The sequence below is a fragment of the Oryza brachyantha genome, chromosome 1 (genome assembly GCF_000231095.2).
Source record: "Oryza brachyantha chromosome 1, ObraRS2, whole genome shotgun sequence".
NCBI lineage: Eukaryota > Viridiplantae > Streptophyta > Magnoliopsida > Poales > Poaceae > Oryza > Oryza brachyantha.
In genome coordinates, this window is record NC_023163.2 from 6,788,133 (window position 1) to 6,808,978 (window position 20,846).

The following is a 20,846-nucleotide window of genomic DNA, read 5'->3' on the forward strand; positions in this document are numbered from 1 at the left end:
ATTTCACGGCTAGCCTAGAAACCGCGAGATGAATCTTTTGAGCCTAATTAATTTGTCATTAGCACATGTTGGTTACTGTAGCACTTATGGCTAATCATGGACTAATTAGGCTCAAAAGATTCGTCTCAAGATTTCTTTCGTAACTGTGCAATTAGTTTTTTGATTCATCTATATTTAATGCTTTATTTAGGTGTCCAAAATTTCAATACGATGTTTTTGGAAAAGAATTTTGAGAACTAAACGAGGCCTTAGTTAGCAAGTAATGGATCTTGCTGTACTCATTGCTTTCCAATGAAAAGGAGAAGTGAATGTTCAAAATTTGTTTTGAACGGAAAAAATATTACAGACATTCACATCCAACCGAAAGGAATTCTGAATATTATCTTCTTTTCGTTGGACACCAAAGGTCACTATACTGAAATTCATCTTTACGCTCTAGAAAAAAAATAACTCTGGTTAATTTGATGTGAGGTTTTTGTTATAAAATTTCAGCTGCTAAAGTGTCGGTATTTGATACATTGATATTGTTTATGCATGTGCAGATTTCTCAGTGATATGCCTGATCAAATTCCACCTTTCTGAGCACAGAAAGATGATAAGAGGATCTCTTTATTGATCTGGGCAGATAAGATATGGAGGAGCTATGCCCTATGGGACATAAGAATCGTAAGATCATGAGTACGCTGCGGGCTCTTTAAATTTCCTATCTTCTTTTTTCGTGCGCACGTTTTTCGAACTACTAAACGTACATCTTTTGCTAAAAATATTTATGTGAAAGTTGTTTTAAAAAATCATACTAATCTATTTTTAAGTTTACAGTAACTAATACTTAATTAATCATATGCTAATGACTATTCTTATTTTGCGTGCGCTGATTAGACTGCTTGGAACCCTATCTTGCGAACGAGCCGTGCTTCCCCTATGTATAGCCTGGAATCTTCCTTTGCTTGCAGCTTCTCTCGCTGGCAGAAACACTTTTTGAGCCCAGGTGAGTAAACACCATTCTTCTTCTCCTTTCTACTTTCTTTTAAGAAAAAGAAGGCATGGGCACGTTGATGGCCATGTCAGGAGTGGAAGATAAGGGCATCCACAATGTATATATGTAGCAAAAATAGTTTATATATATATATGGGACCTGCATATATAGGATATAACTATTGTTATCTCCACTATATATATATATATATATATCAACTAGTATTAGGAGAGAGGAAATAGAGACAAATAACATATTTTATCCTTTATGGGTAGCCTATATACTTATGAGTGACTTTTACTATTTTCTTGCTATGGACTAGTTTTATAATGTTGTTAGGTGACTGAATAGAATATTTTATTACTTATGAACTAGTTTTAGATTACATCGTGGATGCCCTAAATCAGGAAAATTAGAAAGAACGTCACAGAGAGCAAGCAAATAGTAGAAGAAAAGAACGTCACAGTCTATCCAACAACTAGTACTAAATGCTGGGAATGAATGTAGCACGACCCACATTTTTAAAACTTTGATGAGAGTAGAGACATGCAAGCTAAGCAACAAGATGAAAACAAATAGGTTCAAACAAACAACAGCCATGGTGTCTGCAAGCCTGCAAGGACCGATCAATCGGCAGTTGAAACTTCTTTTAGCCCCCCTAGGCCCCAACCTTTCTTAGAGCAAGTTCAACAGTACATGCAACTACTGGCTTCAATTTATCTATAGTCAATCTAATAGCTAATTCATACAATAGTTACCTACAAAACATCATGTATGGTCCCACATGTCATACACACGTTTTGTCTTGAATCCCGTGTGCAGCTGGCTACAAATTAATAGCCCATATCTCTTCTCTCTTTCCTCTTATATCTTTAAAATATATTTATAGCGGGTTTATATCATGCTATTGTACCTGCTGTAGCAGGCCCATAGACTTGGACGGGATCCAGCCTTATTTTTCAATCATCGGTCTTTTCAAGAACAATAGTTTGTGTGCGCAACTTAATAGTGAGGGAGGAGGATGATTGCACCCTTAACAGTTGTAGAGATGTTGGACTAGAGGGCCTGAAGAATACATTGCGAACGTGCTTGTAATATGGCGGTAAATACGGAAGCTACTGGTCAGAGTTTAAACCTTAGTAATCGTATAACAAAAGGGTCACTCGCTGGTTCCAGAAAATGCAGCTTAAGAATTGACCTATAAAAGAGTAGATCCTTGCATTTGGGACAGAGGTCGATCCTGGTTTTAGTTTTCTCTTAAAGTAATTCAAGAAGGTATTTCCTCCTTGCCCTGAGTTCTTTTGGATGGCCTAGAGAATAGCGCTATGTTTTTTTTCACTGCCAAACTGTTTAGTGATCAGAAAGTTTCATCTACATATACTAGCTGACAAGCTTTCATCTTTCTGTCAACCACCTTAATTAGTTAATAAGTAATCAGTGTATCTGCCTAGGATCTATATATCTCATCGTATATATGCCTCTATTAAAGCCAACTACAATGGGCCAAAGGTTGGTGCCTGCGTGTACGTTGAGTATTACAGGCAGCGGCACTAGAATAAATAAACATATGCTGTTGAGAGCCTTGATGTCAGCATCAATTGATTGTTGATTCCTAAAGTTTAGATTATTCTGTCTTGGTTTTGGTTGGAAAAGAAGTTACACTTTTGGGTAAAGTTAATGAAATGAATTAATTGGAGCTAGAGTTTAGGTGATGAAGATAATGAAGTTCAGCACATTGATTGCTCATGAAGCAATATATAGGAGTATATCATCTGGACTGCCCGGTGAAAAATATGAATAAAAATATGAATATGGACTCTTATCAATAAAAACGAGTAATTATGTATTATTTAATCATTTTTATTACATGGAAGACAAATGCACATCACACTCGTCTATCCATGAATATGTCCCCTACCACATGTGAGCAGCAAATCTCTTACCTTGCTAAACTTTTTTGAGTAAACTGCATGCTAGGCCATATTATTTTTGCTATAGTTGCAACTTGGGCTAGGGGTAAACGTACTTTGTCATGGTAGATGGCCAGGGATGGATCTAGCATGGGGACAGCGGGGCCCGAGTCCCCATTATCTCCGTTAAAGCCATTGAGTCTCATGAAGACTTCTTTAAAATTTTATGACAAGAGATTTGCTCCGGTCCAATAAAAAGTATCTTGAGGTATTGGTATCTCAAGGTACCAGATCATTTTCTATCATTGGATCTAGTTGAGTAGGATGTACACTGTTAGATTTAACGATCAGAAACAATTTGGTACCACGAGGTATCGGTACCTCGAGATATTTTTTATTGGACTGGAGTAAATCACTTATAAAGGGAGGCTGAAACTCTGTATAACTTGTTCAGACCCATCTAACCTCGTTGGCTAGATTCGTCAGTGGCTTGCTGCAGACGGCCTATCTTTTACCGGTTGTTTCAGTTTGGCCGGTTCATCTACCTCCAGGCTCCAGCTCGGCGAGCGGTGATCCCAGCACGTACCGAGTGCGCCGCCGGCCGTGGGCCACTCCTGCTCGAGCTGTGTCGATCACTGCCGGCCTGATCCTCTCCATCAGGAAGCCAGCAGCAAGCAGGCCCGGTTGTTATTTGCACTCCTCGATCTCGATTGGCCATGTGATGCACGCGCGCGTTATGCGATCGATCCCTGCAGGAGTCACAGACTGTGGTGATATGCACCGCTGCTCATGCGCGCTATCCCGCTAATGGAACGAGTCTCTAACTTACTGTTCTCTGATGTGAAATGAGCTTCACCTCAAGCCTTACCGGTCTCACCACGTGCTCGAACCATGACCTCGAGCAAGGGTAAAATGGGACAACTAGGGCTTAAGCTCTAAACTTAATTATCCCTATAATCCCACTAATATCTTTTATCACCTTGTGAGCTGTGAATTCTAAAATTGGTGAAAGACATGCTAACTCAGCCCTATGCATAATCGGTTTTCTATTCCTCCAATGACCCTCAAGCCACGTTGAAGCTGATCCCGCGCTCGGCCTCGAGACTGAAACGGCCGGCGTGCCTCCGTACTACACCCAAACCTCGAGCCGCCGGGACTGGTGTCAGGGCCCGAGCTAGCTTTACCTCCCCCATGGCTACTGGCTAGGGCTGTAAATGGGTTGGATGAAAATAGATTAAATGTGTTGGTTTTTAGTTTGGGTTGTCTTTGGTTGGGTGCAAATAAATTATTATTTAAATGGTTTGGATCGGATTGGGTCATAAAAACAAATGAATTGCTATGAATTGGATTTGGTTTGGTGATTTCATATTCTAAATGGATTTGATCCGTGGAGGGTAAATAGATACTTTAATTGGCTAACCAACGGATAAAAGAATAGACATATGTGGGATCCACATGTATAAATTAATTAAAATTTGCACAAAGTTGCTCTTATTCATAATAAATCATTTCACCAAATTTCAGTTAAATTTGATAAATTTTTTATAGTGTGAGCACAAGCTTTAAAATTTTTAGTCCGAGTTTATACGTACTAAATGGATGCTAGAGTGGAGCTAGAGTGATTGGATCTATTTTAACCAAATGGTTTTGTATAGATTGGACTAAAATAAAAGTTGGATTGGTTTAGTAGACTGTTTTGTAAAGAGATGGATTAAAATGGATTTAGATTGGATTACAGTCCATTAGCAGGCTTACTCGTGGCAATGGGGAGCTTTTCTGTCTTTTTCTTGCACTTTCCTGTCACACTCACGTGCGAACCGGTTTAAGCACGCGTGAGCACGGCGCCGATGGTGGCCCGCTTCACTTGTGGTGGTGGTTTTTTCTGCATACGGTGAGAGGGAGAGAAGAACTGCCCACAAAGTGAAACATCTCGCAAATTAATTTAGATGGTCCAATGAGAAAATGTTGATTTGCACGTGGTTCATAGTAAAATGTAATACAAAGAAGATATTTTTTAGAGAAGATATGCAATTTATACGGTTTATAATAGACTTCCATAGGCCAAGTCATATGCAATTTTTTTTAGAGAAGATATTTTTTACTCGGCCTCTATATCCAACTGGATAAATCTAAAATTGATTTCTCTTGAGATTTGAAGTCATGATCTATGAGGCAACGAGGTTACTGTAGTCACCAGACTACGTGCCCTTTCTCAGATAATAAGCTCGAAAAACACAAAGAATATATATGGGCAGCCCATGTATATCCTATAAAGGAAACAGTATGGGATTTGAATTTTCACTAACTTCATTTCATTTGTTTAGGTTCGGTGAATTTTGTTGCACGGATATCTATTGCACGGAAACAATGCGTGGGAATCAAACATTTATAGACAGATAGCAAGCTTACAAATAAGTATAAAAAGCTAAGTTAAAACTAAAAGGCAGATAATTAAATCATATAAAGATAAGCAAAACCCAACAGTAAATACATACCATCACTTTAGCTCTTTTTAAAACATGGAGCTGTTCGCTAGTAATGCAGACGATTTTACATGAAATTAGTTTCATGTGAGAACTAACATATACTAGGCAATATGTATCTATAGCCACTTGCTATATATGCTACAAAAAAAAAGATTCACAAACGCATTAAGTAATTTAATTATTGCACTAATTTCAGAGAGGAAATCGAAATCCCCAGCCATCTTCCCCGCCCCTGCCCATCCCACTGACGTTGGGCCCCACGCTGGGGTGAAGGTCGCCAGCGTGGCACGCGCCCAAGCCTGCCACGTCATAGCCATGCAGCGCCATGAAGAGCCTCTCCTTCTCCAGCTCCGGGAGCCCCTCCTCCTCCTCCCTCCCCGTCCTCCTCACCCTCCGCTTCCTTCCGCCGGTGATAGCGGAAGCCGGCGGCGGTGGCCCGCTCGTCTTCCTCCTCCCGCCGGCGGCGCCCCTCCGCTGCGCTACTGCTCCCCTGACCGGCACCGGCACGGCGTCCAGGCCCATGAGCTTGGCCACTACGCCGGGCTTGCACCACACCACGCTCTCGCCGGCCACCGTGGCCGGCATCCGCAGCGTCCGCTCCAGGTCCATCTCGTACCCGTTCCCGTCCCCGGCGGCGCAGCACACCGACGCCCTCCGGTGGCCGCTTCCGCCGCCGGCGCCGGAGGAGGAGGCGAGGCCCATGCCGTCGTAGCAGTCGCTGAAGGAAGCCCGGTACATGGCGTCGCGGCCGTCGAGGGAGAAGCGCGGGTACTGGCTGAGCGCGTCCCTCGCCGAGCGGAGCACGCGGTCGGAGCTGTTCACGCACGACGCGCGCCGCGGCTGCTGCTGCTGCCGCTCCTTCCTCCTCGCCGCCGCCGCCTCCGCCTCCTCCAGGTCCAGCTGCAGGATCATCTGCTCCAGCGTGACGGCCGGCTCGCCGCCGCTCTCCTCGGCCACGCCGACGGACTGACCCGACGTCGACGACGGCGGCACGGTGAGGAACGACGACGACGCGTCGTCGGCGCCGACCAGCCGGCGCCGCTGCATGGTGGACGTGGAGTCGACGCCATGGCAGAAGCTGCGTATGCCGCGGCGGCGCATGACGGTAGCAGCTAGGCGATCGACCGAGATGAGGATGAGCTGCTCCTACGAGGAAAGCTATTTAGCGGCGAGGTGGGCGCGCTCGTGATGGTGTTTAAAACGGATCGAGTGAATGTGACGTGACGCCATGCATGGATGGATGTAGCGGAAGAGCGAGGTGGTGGCGCAGCAATTGGGATCACGTGAGGGAGCCCAACGTAACGTAACGTACGTACGTACGATACAAATCGGATGGAGTATCATCCATCTTGCGACACTTTCTAGCCTTATTTAAATTTATTAATTGATGAATGTGTATAATTTATATATATGTCTAGATCTATTAGCATTCATATGAATCTAGACAAGGCTAAAAACTCCTATATTATGAAAAAGAGGAAGTACGTGTGTCGCGCAGTCGATCAGTTCACAAAACTGATAATAACGAATCAAAAAAAATTCGAGAGTAGTACCTCTGGATTTGGGGAAAGAAAGAGTTGGAAAACCGACGAAAACCGATAAAATCGGATAAATTTTGTTATCAAAATTAAATTAAGTTTGTATTTTTCTAACATGCCCAAAAAATCGAGAGGTTTATATTATTGATATCCATTATTCGTAGGTGTGTATGATTCGGGTTGGATGATGTGTGTGAGCAAAGTCATCCTGGTGCCCTTCCCATTGTTTTTGGTTATTCATTTTATCTCTACTCATGTCTAATTTGATTTTTGAGTAAATTTTGTTGATGGCACATAAACTTGTTATTCTCTTTGTCAATTGTATATATCAAAATTGACCGGCACATCCTAAACCTATATTTGATACGATCTGCAGTGAAGTTAGGCAGATCTCCTGGGCCTTCAAATGTGCTAGCGTGATTTCGTAGGAAAGCATACAAATTTTGCGTCAACACTCCCCTTATCACTATTCAAGTGTTGTTACACATTGACTTGGCACTAAGAAGTTGAGTATACCTTTGGTCACCAAACAATGGTGGAGCCATCTCTAGCGTAGGTTAGGCGGCTGCCCAACCTTCACTATTGTCACCTCCATTAAAGATAGTCATCGACATCTATACAAACTAATCGACCACTAAAAATATTAGCCATTTCGGCTCCACGGTATCCTTGGCTATGTCATGCTTGTCAAATTTTAGTGTTCTTCCCTATATGCAAAAAAATCTATTCAATTTAATGTTAGGAAAATGGTCACTCCACCCCCACAATAATCTAATTAACTTTCCCTAATTCCAACTCCTAACGACTCAGGTAAGCAAGGCACATGTTTTTGCATATGACTTCACAGTTGAGAACAGTGAACTCATTCAACCAACAATAATAGGGGCAAAACAAATAAACTTTGCCTAGAAAACGTTGTTTTAAAATGAGCGTTAAGTATATGATATCCATAGGAACTATTATATGGTATCACTAATATTTTAGAAGCATAATATCCCCAAGCAACTTAAAAAGTTTGATGGAGAACTCTGACGATACATTGAAAGAATGTTGAGTAACCAAATACCAAACATGTCTTAAATCTTGCATACTCCCCTTTATGCATGGCTACGGAAAAAAACACTGCCATTCCATTCTAGGGTTGAGTAGTGATAATCCAGTAGGATTCAAGCACAAATTACAAATGTTTGGCAAAGCAATAAGGAGAATTAGCTTACACCAATTTTAATTCTTAACACCCCATGTAAAATGGTAAATTACGGCCAATTTACCATTTTACTCTAGGATGTCAACCCTACGGAGTACTCTCTCCATTCCAAAACAAACTTTATTTTTAGTCTACTTCATAAAATCAATACAAACCACAAATACTAAATATCATTCACAATCTAAGTGCATTTATTCCTTACTTTTAAAATTTCAATGCATTTATCCTATAAATTACTAAGAGCAAATTTATAAGAGGGGTGAATGTCATATCTAATGTTGATCCTGTAAGCAACTCAATTATTTAAGAAGTGACTCATTATATTAATTTTAACAAATAATTAGCTATTATACTGTTTCAATTTCTCTTAGAGAATATATACAGGTCGCATTCGTGAGAGGTGTGGATAAGTTAACTTATCCGGTACGGAAAACGTAGTAATAGATTAGTACATGATTAATTAATCATTAATTTTTTTAAAAATATAAAATAAATTAATATGATTTTTTAAAACAACTTTCCTATATAAAATTTTTGCAAAAAATACATCATTTAGCGGTTCGGGAAATATGCGCGTGAAAAACGAAAGAGGTAAGTTAACTTACCGGTGGGCCGAACGCGGCCACATACTGTCTCTTACCTGAGAGGTGTTGTTCATTCTCTCCCATCGCTTTCTTCTTACACCTTACTATTTTTTAATCCTATGTCATGTTTTAGGTTTATGTTAGAATACTCAGATAACTTAAATTAAAAATCTAATACAACAATTACTTAATAAATAAAATATTTTAAAACAAACTAAGGAAGATGAAAATGGAGTCTCAGTGAGATGTCGTGGTAACATTCAACATTTCAACTCCGTAGCAGCACACTGTACTCCTAGTACAGACCTTACCCTTTCCGGTTATGTCAGCGTCATGGTGCGACCAATCACGCCCCGCCACGTCACCACCCGCGCCGTCAGCATCCCGCAGAGCGCACGGGCGCCCCCCGCCCCCGAGCCGCCCACCAAACTCCCTACCCCACCCACCGACTCCCGGGCCCCACGCCATCCAGGCCCCACCCGTCAGTGACGTGGCGGAATCCGGAGACGGTAACGCGGCCTTCGCGGGGTAAACGCCACCCGCGAGATCTATCCCAATTCCCAACCTCACATCGCCTTCCCCCTCTCGGCTCGAGCGAGAGAGAGACAGTTTAAACCCAAACCCTAGCTCAAAACCCTAGTTCACGGCGGCGGCGGTGGCCATGGACGGCGGGGGAGGCGGCGGCGGGGTAGGGGGAGGCGTCATGGCGGGGCCCGGAGGGGTCGGGGTTGGCGGCGGTGGGGTTGGGGTTGGGGGTGGAGGAGGGGGAGACGTGGAGCTCGTCAGCAAGACGCTGCAGTTCGAGCACAAGCTGTTCTACTTCGATCTGAAGGAGAACCCGCGGGGGAGGTACCTCAAGATCTCCGAGAAGACGTCGGCCACGCGCTCCACCATCATCGTCCCCGTCGCGGGGGTCGCCTGGTTCCTCGACCTCTTCGACTACTACATCCGCACCGACGAGCGCGACGCCTTCAGCAAGGAGCTCCGCCTCGACACCAAGGTCGCCGCAGCTTTTTCTTTTTCTTTTTTTTTTCCTCCACGACCGTGCCCGATTCCGCCTTTTTTTTTTGTTTGCCCCCGCTGGTGCTGATTTCGATTTTGGTTGCGCCGCGCAGGTGTTCTATTTCGATATTGGGGAGAACAAGAGAGGCCGCTTCCTCAAGGTGACTGACTTGGCATTGTCTCTGTGTCTGTCACCAGTGAAATTTATGTTTATGTTTGCGTTTAATAGGGAAAAACATGCCAAATTTGTGTAGCAAACTTCATGGGTGAGCAGTGGAATTGATTAGCTAGGTCAGGAAACTAGGCGTGTAAATTTAGCAAGGGAATAGTTGACTTCAGCTTTTTGTATGATCAAAAAAGGTACTCAGCTTCCATGTCATAAAAAGGCATGCCGAGTAAACATAGGTACAACCTATCGATTTTCTGTCATTGATTTGCGGAGCGTAGACCCACCTGGCAGTGTCACACTGCCACCAATTTTTTTTTCCTTGCCAAGGCCTATGGTTAAGGGAGGTGCTCCGGGTCTTGAAAAGGATTTTAGGGAGGAACAGAGTTCAGAGTTGGACAACAAAAATGGGACTTTCCCCTTTAGTGATTCTGTCTTCCTCAGAGTTTTGTTTCCCCTGATCTGGCAATTTCACTTTTATCTGGTTCTTACTGCCAGCTACTAACAAAGCCAGTGTCAACTGGGTGAAAACAACATATCATGTCATTAGTCCATTGTGCAGAGCATTGTTGTTCGTTAAGTGTACCAATTTTTGCATGGTAACTAGTAATTGCAAATGTGGTGCTGTGGGTTTGCTCATGTCCTCAATAATGACTATCCCCTCTGGTCATAAATACTTCATATCCTCATAAGACTACTCCCACCACTCCAGTCATAAAGACTTGACATTTTGTTGCTGGGCAAACAAAACTTGATATTTTGGACAAGATCCAATCAAACTTTTAGAGCTTTGACCATCAATGACTTTTAACTTGTTTATTTGTAAATAAAACATAAAAATGTTATGTTTTGCTTTGAGATGTGCTTTCGTAATCCCATGAAGTTATTAAATTGTATAAACATCCTATAAAAGTTCTGGTTAAATTCACACCTTGAAACTGTGGGAAAAGTCAAACTTCAAGCGTTGTTTTACTGGAGAGAGTAGTACATATAATTGGTTTGGAGTCCTTGATAGAAATGCAATCATTGCAGAATAGTTTTTGTTTTTGTGGTTATGTTGACAAATTGCAGTTGCAGTTGCATTTGTATTTTGTGGAACATTCTGCATGTAACATTTTTCAAGTTTCTTAATTGCCTGATCTTTTGTTGATGACAGCCAATGTCATGTAATTAATGAGCTATAGCTTTAATATGACATTGACATTTTCAGAGTGCTGAACTAGTCATAATTATCCAGGTTGGCTGTTCAAAAAAAAAAAAATCCAGGTTGGGCACTTGTGGTTCAAAAGTGGGAGAAGTAAAAGAGTGTGATTGGTCAATGCCCATGTTGATTTGACTATTCGTAAGATACTAAGGGTTAAGATAGAAGCGACATATTCCTGTCTAGAATTAATGGGGAGTTCGGTGAGCACCTGCGCCAAGCAGGGCTCAAATGAAGGTTGGCAAGATTGCTTGTCAGCTCTCTGCCAACTGAGCTATGTGTGCTATTCTGTTGGTTTGATTATTTACTCTGGATATACTGCCGCTAGTTTGTGTTGTATGTGGACAATGTGATTAAGATGTCGATTTGTTTCTTAAGATGATGTTTGTCCTTGTGTAGTGGAATATTTCAAATTCCTGTATTGTCACTTGCATACTCTGAGTTTGAATTGTGATATCTCTGATGCTTGTGTCTTTATCAGTTAGCACGATGGACAATTTGAGCAATATATTTGAGGAACTGAAGAAATGTTTTCAAGTTGTCCGATTAGTCGTCCTTATCGGTGATCTGACCTCGATCAGGGACTGGCTCGATTAGCTCAACTAGAACCTTGGTCGTCCGACTAGTCATCGACTGGCCATGATTAGTCGTCCGACTAGAGGGTGGACGACCAAGTCCAGGTTGCTTCCCAGACAGGCCTACTTACTTGGGCTGCGAGATGAGCAGTTGGCCTAGAAGTATGGCCCATTAGGGTTATCAATTTACTGCCCGTTGCTCAGGACTTAACCCATCGCATGCCTGCCTCCTATTCGCTATATTTTCTACTGGCGGCTGCGCTTGTTCCTCTGCACCGGTGGCTGCGTCCTCCTCTCATCCTCCGCTTCTCTGGCCTCTTGGTGAAGCTCCTGCCAGTGCTGCCCCTTTGCATCCAAGGGGCTGACGAAGATGAGCTCCTCTGACGATGGTGACATGGAATTGCGCCATGCAAATGTTGAAGTGATCATGCCTGACCTGCATGTAAATGCTACTGCCTCCTCGACTGCATCAGGTGCTGCTGCTGCTGCCTCGGTATTATTTCAGATTCAGCAGCAGCAAGACACCAAGAATATTGACCATGGGACAAGGATATTGACCATGGGACCAAGGAAATCAGTGTTTACAAGTAAGCCACCAACTGACCATGATATAGTATATATAACTATATATATAACTAAATATAGGAATATATATTATATATTATGTATATGTCCTGAAATATAATGGACGACTATATGGACAACCAGGACCGACCATAGTCGACTAGTCAGTCTGGTTGATGACTAATCGCGAATAATCACCTGGTCGGTTCCATGGCGACTAGAGTTGACTAGACAACTTGAAAACTTTGAACTAAACATATCCTTTTATGGTCTGATAATTTTAAATTGAACAAGAATATGAAATCAGATAAATGACTCCAAAGGGTAAGGGTGTAATCAGAGCTATGTTTGCAGCAAAAGAAAAAAAGAGGCACATTGCAAATATATATCATGCCATGATGAGCCTTCAAATCTCAACCTGAACGACTTCTGATTTAAATATCTGAACATGTTACATGTATCACTTAACAAGAAGATTATTATGTGTGTGTAATGCATTGCCTACACGAAGTGGCCCAATATCGACAGATTGTATTCTATTTTGTGTTTGCCAAGTTATAATGTGGAAGCAATTATGATGTTGAGATACTCTGTAGGAGCAAATATATGGTCTCCAGATTAAAAATAATGTAACATAGTCAGAAATCACATTACTTTTAGTATTGTAATTTTTATCCATAATTAATTTCCCTGTACTCTTTATTTACATTCCAAACTCTGCATTTAGAACCTGCTGTGGTTGTGATAAAACAATTCCCAATTAAGCATCACCATATTAACTTCATATATGCTAAATGCTGTTGGGTGCTACATTTCAGTGTTTCATGATTAAAATTAACCTTGAAAAGTTAAATGTCTATATTTCATCATCTGACCTATTTTTTCCTTTAGGTTTCAGAGGCATCTGTCAATAGAAACCGAAGTACGATAATTGTTCCAGCTGGTAGTTCTGGTGAAGAAGGTTGGGAAGCATTCAGGAATGTATTGTTGGAAATAAATAATGAGGCTTCCCGACTTTATGTTCTACCAAACCATCCTAATCAGGTACAAATAGTTTAAACATTTGTATGACATATTTATGAAGTTTCAGATGGGATCATCATTAAGTTCTTGCAATTGTATTGTGCAGCAACACTTGGAACCTCCAGAGCGCCTTCCTGGACTTTCGGATGATGTCGGTGCTGGGTTTATAGCTGGACATGGAAGCCAATCTGCTTCTGGACCAGAGGTAGATGTTGAACGCCTGGTTGATCTGCCTCCTCAGGAAGAAATTAGTGGCATGGGCATGTCTAAGGTCATAAGGGCAGATCAAAAGAGGTTCTTCTTTGACCTGGGCAGTAACAACAGGGGTCATTACTTGAGAATTTCTGAGGTATCCTACAATTGTCCATAACTTTGGCTGTGTTCTACTCCAATTTTGGATTTTGGATTTTTGCGGTCACGGTTTTCAAACTCCTAAACAGTGTGTTTCGTGCAAAAAAAAAAAACTATATAAATGTTTCTCATCTGACCTTTCTAAAACAATATTATCACTTTATAGTTGTTAATTTAGTTGTTTATACCCTCAAATAGCTATCACAAAAATCACATAATCCTTCAATCCTAAAATCTCAGCCATCTTAGACACCCCTTTGTGCTCTTTATCTCTTCTCCCAAACATTTAAAAATCCATGGGCTTTGTTCTTACTAGTTATCAAATTGCAGGTGGCTGGAGCTGATCGGTCGTCGATAATCTTGCCACTTTCTGGTTTGAAGCAATTCCATGAAATGGTTGGCCACTTTGTAGATATAATGAAGGACAGGCTGGAAGGGATGACGGGCGCGAATGTGCGCACAGTGGAGTCCAGTCAGAGATGATTTAGCTTGAGTGCTTAACCATGGCCGTTACTGCTGTTATGCCTCCTCTAGGTTTGTCATGTGGTGTGTGGCTGTGCAGATCACGCAGTATTAATTCATCTGGTGGGGATAATAATGTTATTTCTCTTTTTTCTTTCTTTCTTTCTTTCTTTTTCTGAATTCAGTGGTGAGGATTGATTTGTTTGGGACTTTTCTTGTCGAGGAATAATAAGCAGTATATTGTTCGTGGGGGTGGTATAAGCTGGTGATTAGCGTTGTTAGCATGCACCATGTCCCTGGTTGAGCTAGCTCCATTTCTGCATTGCATTTTATACCATTTCTGCATGTCACTCGTTAGAGTAATTAGTTAACTGTGATTACTTGAGGTTTCTGTGACATTTCTGAAATTCTCCCTCCTATTTTCCCATGAATTATGCCTGATCAGGGCCATCAGGCACATCGGAAAGTTTTTGGTTATTTGGTCCGCGAACTGAGCCTGTGAACATATGATGAAAACATGGCCATGGACAGCAAGCAAAGCAGCTAAATGGGCCGTGGCAAAGTTGAATGCTTAACTTTGCTCCAATCTATTTCTCACATTGAACCACAAAACTAGTCTCTTTACCTTGCAACCTTTATAACTGGACAAGACTTGAACCATTTTAATGGTGTTTTTGATATACATAATAGTTGATTTTCATAAATACGAGCTTCAATTAAAATTTGGTATCGTGAATTTATGCATCGGAAAAACTTGCATAATAAGATTATAAACTAGAAAAACACCTTCATGTGTCTAGTTTCGCAAGTAGTGGTATTGTAGTTTGCTATAAAAAATAAACTCCAAGCAAAAATCAAGTAAAAAATTCATCGGCAGCAGTTTAGTAGTTGATACTACTTCACAGAAAGGAATTCTATATTTTTTTATTGACCGTATAGATCATGCTAAGATTTGTGTTGTTGAGCCACTCGTCAACCTACTTCCTATGTAACGCATACCACATGCGTTATCGTCGTGCTTCTCCCCACTCCTATTTTCACCTTATCGACATCTATATTAGCTCCAATAGGCGGAACGAGATTCACTGCAGTATGGTGCATTTGGTATACCTCTCAACCGTTGGATCAAAACGGACGGCCAAGATTTATTGCTACATTAGCAAACAGTGCTTTGGGTTACTATCTCTATAGTTTTGTCTGCGCTGTCCATGTCTTCGATGTACTGTTCTCCTCATATAAACAGTGCTGCTCTGCATTTACTACAGAGAATCCGAACGTCCACTATGCTAGCTTTATGTTAAACCTGGGCAATAGTGATGTGCTCTCACCTCACCCTGTATCTCTAGTTGTCCTTCATTAGATATGCAACCTTCCATTCCATTTCTAACTACTTGTAAAACCCATGACACTACTGTCAATTTAATCCACCATTCTTCGCCAACAATGTGGCTTCGGTGGTATAGTATCGCCTCATTGGTTGCCATTGGCTATCTTTCTAAACCCATGCCCTACCCTCTTCTACCACCTTCAACCTTCTAAATTCTAATATAAAAGAAAACTTGCTAGAGTTTGGATGTCGCTGGCAGCAGGAACCATTTGGTATGTACCTATTGTTTGTGAGTCAAGCCCACCCTCTTCTCATTGGGCCCCTTTTCTCTCCTCATATGTCATTGGGTCATTTTTCAAATGCAACAGTGCCAATACATATAGATAAAAGCAATTTTCTATTGGTATTTGTGAAAGGCTATGAAAGTGCACGTAGCCTAGCGGTTACAGTGACCTAAATAACAACCAAGGTTCTGGGTTCAAATTTTCATAGGATCATAAATTTTATATTGGTTATTTGAGTGGCTAAGTTGATAAAAATACCTTTCTCTAAGAATTTTTTTTGCGAAGGGTATTAGTGTTAAATGTCTTAGTGATAGGTGATTCCCATTACGTAATAACGTTGCTACTTATAACTCGTGTCCACCGTGCCTGCTAGCGAGGCAGAAACGAAGCCTAGAGAGGGCGAGCAGATCAGCCATGGCGGAAGTACCTCCGGCCTCGAGCGTCGTCGGGGCCTTCAGGACCGATCTCAGAGGCCGCTCCTCGCCGACGCCGCCATCCGCGACTGGCTCCGCATGCATGCGAGGTAGCTCAAGGACGTCGCCCCGGCCACGACGTCGATGGCTTCCCTCGATCGACGCCCTGCATGCCACACCGACCTCCGCGCCGTCGCCGAAGAAGCGACGGGCGTGCGGCGGCTTATTCTTCACGCTCCGCTCTCCCTCTCGCAATGGCGCACGTCCACAGGCTCAGGCCGAGGCTGCAGCCCATGACGGACGGTGGCGGCCGGAGGAGCGCCGCGACAAGGAGAAGATCGCCGTATCAAACATCAGAGGTTCAGAAGCGTTCAACCCTCTCGGGCCGCACCTTTGTTGATCTTATATTAGCGTTAATAACCATCGCCATGGGTTACAAGGATTTGCGTTGGTGGCTGGATAGATATAGTCTTATTCTGTTACAACAAACTTTATCTAGCGTTAACTGCTCATATCTATCCAGCTAACCAAGCCGTGTATACACACGCAAGCATATTACATGTTTAACACCCTCCCTCAATCATAATTTTCCTAAGTTAAGATTCTACTTAAAATTTTCTAACTGTCGAACCGGCAAAGCCTTTGTAAAGCCATTTGCAACTTGATCTCCTGTAGGCACAAACTCAATCTCCAATAATTTCCTTGAAACTCTTTCTCGAACAAAATGATAATCAACCTCTATATGTTTAGTTCTAGCATGAAAAACCGGATTAGCCGAAAGATACTTGGCTCCTAAGTTATCACACCATAATTTTGCCATGGAAGGACCCTCGATTTGTAATTCTGTCAATAAAGTTTGTACCCACATAATCTCTGCTTTATATTCTGATTCTGTACTAGATCTAGAAACAGTAGCTTGTTTTTGTGCACTTCATGACACAAGGTTATCTCCTAAAAATATTGCAAAACCTCCTGTAGATCTCCTGTCATCTAGGGAACCAGCCCAGTCTGCATCTGAATAACCACTTACCAACATAGACTTAGACTTAATTTAAGTCCAAGTCTAGTACACTGTTTCAAATATCTTAAAATTCTCTTAACAGCTGCCCGGTGATGTGTGGTTGGAGCATGTAAAAATTGACAGACCTTATTCATAGGAAAAGCAATATCAGGCCTAGTTAATGTTAAATACTGTAAAGCATCAACTACACTCCTATAATGCGTGGCATCATTTTGTCCTAATGGATCTCCTTCATTTATAGATAATTTCTCACTTGTAGATAGAGGTGTACTAACTGGTTTGCAATCAAACATATTTACCCTTCTCAACAAATCATTGACATATTTATCTTGAGTGAGAATTATACCACTACGCACTTTGGTTACCTCAACACCAAGAAAGTAATGAAGATCTCCAAGGTCCATCAGAGCAAACTCCTTTTGTAGGTCTTTAAGTAAGGCTGGAATAGCTTCCTGTCTAGAACTGGTGATAATAATGTCATCAACATAAATGAGTACAAATATAATCAAATCTCCTTTGTTATAAAAGAACAACGAAGTATCAGCCTTGGACCCTTGGAATCCTAAAGCATATAGCTTTTTACTAAGCCTAGAGTATCAAGCTCTAGGTGCTTGCTTTAAACCATACAGTGCTTTATCAAGCTTACACACATACCCTGGAAAAGAGCTGTTTTTATAACCTGGAGGTTGTTTCATATAAACTCGAACTCCACGAAGGAAATCATTCTGAACATCTAGCTGTCTCATACACCATCCTTTAGAAACAGCAACAGAAAGAATGATCCTGATTGTAGCAGCTTTAACAACAAGACTAAAAGTATCTTCATAATCTATGCCATATCTTTTCTTAAATCCTTTTACAACTAGACGAGCTTTATATCTGTCTAGGCTCCCATCTTGTTTCCTTTTAATTTTATATACCCACTTACAGTCTATAACATTTCTACCCTTCTGAGGTGGAGCTAAATGCCAAGTCTTATTATTTTGTAAAGCCATAAACTCTACATCCATAGCCTTTTTCCAATTATCATCTTTTAAAGTATCATCTAAATTTTCAGGCTCTCCAGTAACAGTAAGGAAGGTAGTTTTATATTTAACCGTACCATCCATATAGATTTTCTCCTTACGGATACCACTCTGTAACCGCGTGGCCGGTCTAGATGTTACCTATTGTTGCTGCTGTGTCGCTGCCTCCCCTGCATCAGTAGCATCAGGAGACGTGGATGGCACCGCTGTGTCAATGGATGCATCAGGAGACGTGGCTGAAGACTGCATGCTCACGGGTGAGTGCGCCGGTGAGAAATCGACACGCACGCGATCAAAAGAGAGCTGGCACTGGAGAGGGGGAGAACGTCCTTGCGACGGTGACGTGGCAGCCATGGGAGAGCCATCTGTCGCTGCGTCAGGAGAGGCTGGAGGGGGATCACGTGTGGCATCTGCTGGTGTAGCTGCAGCAGCTGTGTCATCATTTAGTGCCACCGATTTTTCCTGTGAAGGCAGCATATCTCCAGAAAATTGATTAGCAGAATTAATAGGAACATTAGCCACAGTGGTACTCATTTGTTGCACCCCAGGAATTATAGGAATATCAAGATGGGATGGCAAGGATAAAATGTCAGAACGCAATTTTGCTCCGGCATTGGGATGGAAGGAAGCAAAGGGAAAAATATTCTCATCAAAAATTACATCACGAGAGATGTAAATGTGACCAGTGGAGGGGTCTAGACATTTGAACCCTTTATGCAAAGGACTGTATCCTAAAAAATACATTGTTTCGAGCAAAACTGTAATTTGCGAGCATTATACGGTCTGAGATGAGGCCAACATGCACACCCAAAGACACGAAGAAGCTTATAGTCAGCTGTTTGTTTAAACAAACGTTCCAAAAGTGTTGCAAATTTCAAGAGTCTGCTAGGAGTACGATTAATGAGGTAAACAGCAGAAATAAAAGCCTCATCCCAATATTTTAATGGCATAGACGAATGGGCAAGGAGAGCAAGTCCCACTTCTACAATATGTTTATGTTTTCTTTCAACTGAGCCATTTTGCTGGTGAGTGTGGGGACAAGACACATGATGGGTAATACCTATTTTTGTAAAGAAGAAATTAAGTTTTTCATATTCTCCTTCCCAATCAGATTGCATTGCTATGATTTTTCTGTTAAACAATCGTTCAACAAGAGCTTCAAACTCATGAAACCTTTGGATAACTTTAGATCTAGATTTAATTAAATAAATCCAAATAAACTTGCTAAAATCATCAATGAAACTCACATAATAATGTTTGCCCCCAACAGAAGTGGGAGCAGGACCCCAGACATCAGAATAAATAAGTTCTAAAGGATGACTAGATATACTAGACGATATAGAATAAGGTAACTGGTGACTCTTTGCCTTTTGACAAGCATCACACACAGACTGTTTATTAGACTCAACTAAACATGGGAGATTATTATTACTAATAACCTTCTCTACAATAGGAGAGGAGGGATGACCGAGACGACTGTGCCACCGTTCAAAGGATGGCTTGGAGTCTACATAAACTTCTTTGGTTGAGTGTGCATGAGGCGGTGTAGATGGAAGAGCGTAGAGACGACCACGGCAAGGCCCCCTAAGCAGAAGTTTCTTCGTGGCCAGATTCTTAAGATTGAAATATTTAGAATACAGTTCCATAAAGGCAGAGTTATCAGAAACAAGGCGTTGAGCAGAAACTAAATTTTTGTTAGCCTTAGAAACATGCAAAATATTACGTAAATGAATGTCACGACTGGGGGTTTTAACAATAGAGTGACCAATATGGCTAATTTCCATACCTGCACCACTAGCAGTGTGCACTTGATCATTTCCTTTGTAGCGATCACGAACGGTGAGCTTCTCCAACTCTCCAGTTACGTGATTAGTCGTCCCGGTATCCACATACCAGTTGGAATCAGTACCGTAGGAGGTGGGAGAACCTGCATATTTCTCATCTGGAACAAAGTCCTCATCATAGCGATACCAACAGTTGATTACCGTATGTCCTCGCTTGTAACATAGCTGACACTTGGGCCTGGTGTCAACGCCTCCTTGACGACCTCCATTGAAGCCGCCATGCCCGCGGCTACCCCTGCCGCGATTGGCACCGTTGTTGCCTCCATTGTTGCCGCGTCCACGATTGTTACCGCCGCGTCCGCGTTGGCCTCCATTGCCATTGCTGGTGCCGCACCCTCGGTTCGCCAGATTTGCTGACGAGTCGTCGTTCTGACGGAGATTGTTGCGCTGCTCAAAACTGAGCAGTTGAGAGAAAGCCTCCCCAAAAGACATTGGCTCAGACTTGCCAACGATGGAAGAGATCATCGGCTCATATGTATCTTCGAGGCCAGCAATGATGTAGGAGATGAGATCTTCGTCGTCGACGACCTTGCCGGCCGCCGTCATGTCATCACCGAGCGCCCTCATCTTGGCGACATATTCGGTGATAGACAGATCGCCCTTTTTCGTGGTGGAGAGAGCAATCCGGGTGTTGATGAAGCGTGCCCTTGTCATGGAGGTATACATCTCCTCCAGCATGCTCCATGCAGCAGCTGCAGTGCTGCATGTGGCCACCTGCGCCAGAACATCCCTGGACAGGGTGCTCAGCAGGAGCCCTAGGATCTGCTGATCCGTAGCCACCCATTCATCATAGGCGGGATTTGCCGCCCTGGTGGCCTTGTCGCCTTCTTTCTCTCCTGGCACAGAGATGGTGATGGCCGGAGTCGCCGTCATGCCGGTGAGATGTC

At 42.3% G+C, this 20,846-nt stretch overlaps 2 protein-coding genes and 1 non-coding gene across 3 annotated transcripts; 1 reads left to right on the top strand and 2 right to left on the bottom strand.

Annotated features, from left to right (window-relative positions):
• Window positions 1-5,564: 5,564 nt before the first annotated feature.
• Window positions 5,565-6,473, bottom strand: LOC121056270. Its single transcript, XM_040529940.1, has one exon. It carries the CDS (start codon window positions 6,471-6,473, stop codon window positions 5,565-5,567), a length of 909 nt encoding a protein of 302 aa, XP_040385874.1.
• A 2,800-nt stretch (window positions 6,474-9,273) lies between these two features.
• LOC102718605 (transcription factor Pur-alpha 1) lies at window positions 9,274-14,331 on the top strand. Its single transcript, XM_006645669.2, has 5 exons — window positions 9,274-9,701; window positions 9,817-9,864; window positions 13,101-13,253; window positions 13,339-13,581; window positions 13,914-14,331. The coding sequence occupies exons 1-5, from the start codon at window positions 9,363-9,365 to the stop codon at window positions 14,064-14,066; spliced, it is 936 nt and encodes a 311-aa protein (XP_006645732.2). The 5' UTR covers window positions 9,274-9,362; the 3' UTR covers window positions 14,067-14,331.
• A 6,017-nt stretch (window positions 14,332-20,348) lies between these two features.
• Window positions 20,349-20,487, bottom strand: LOC121053335. The gene has a single exon (XR_005811018.1). It is a non-coding gene; the product is annotated as a small nucleolar RNA Z247 (small nucleolar RNA).
• Between the last annotated feature and the right edge of the window lie 359 nt (window positions 20,488-20,846).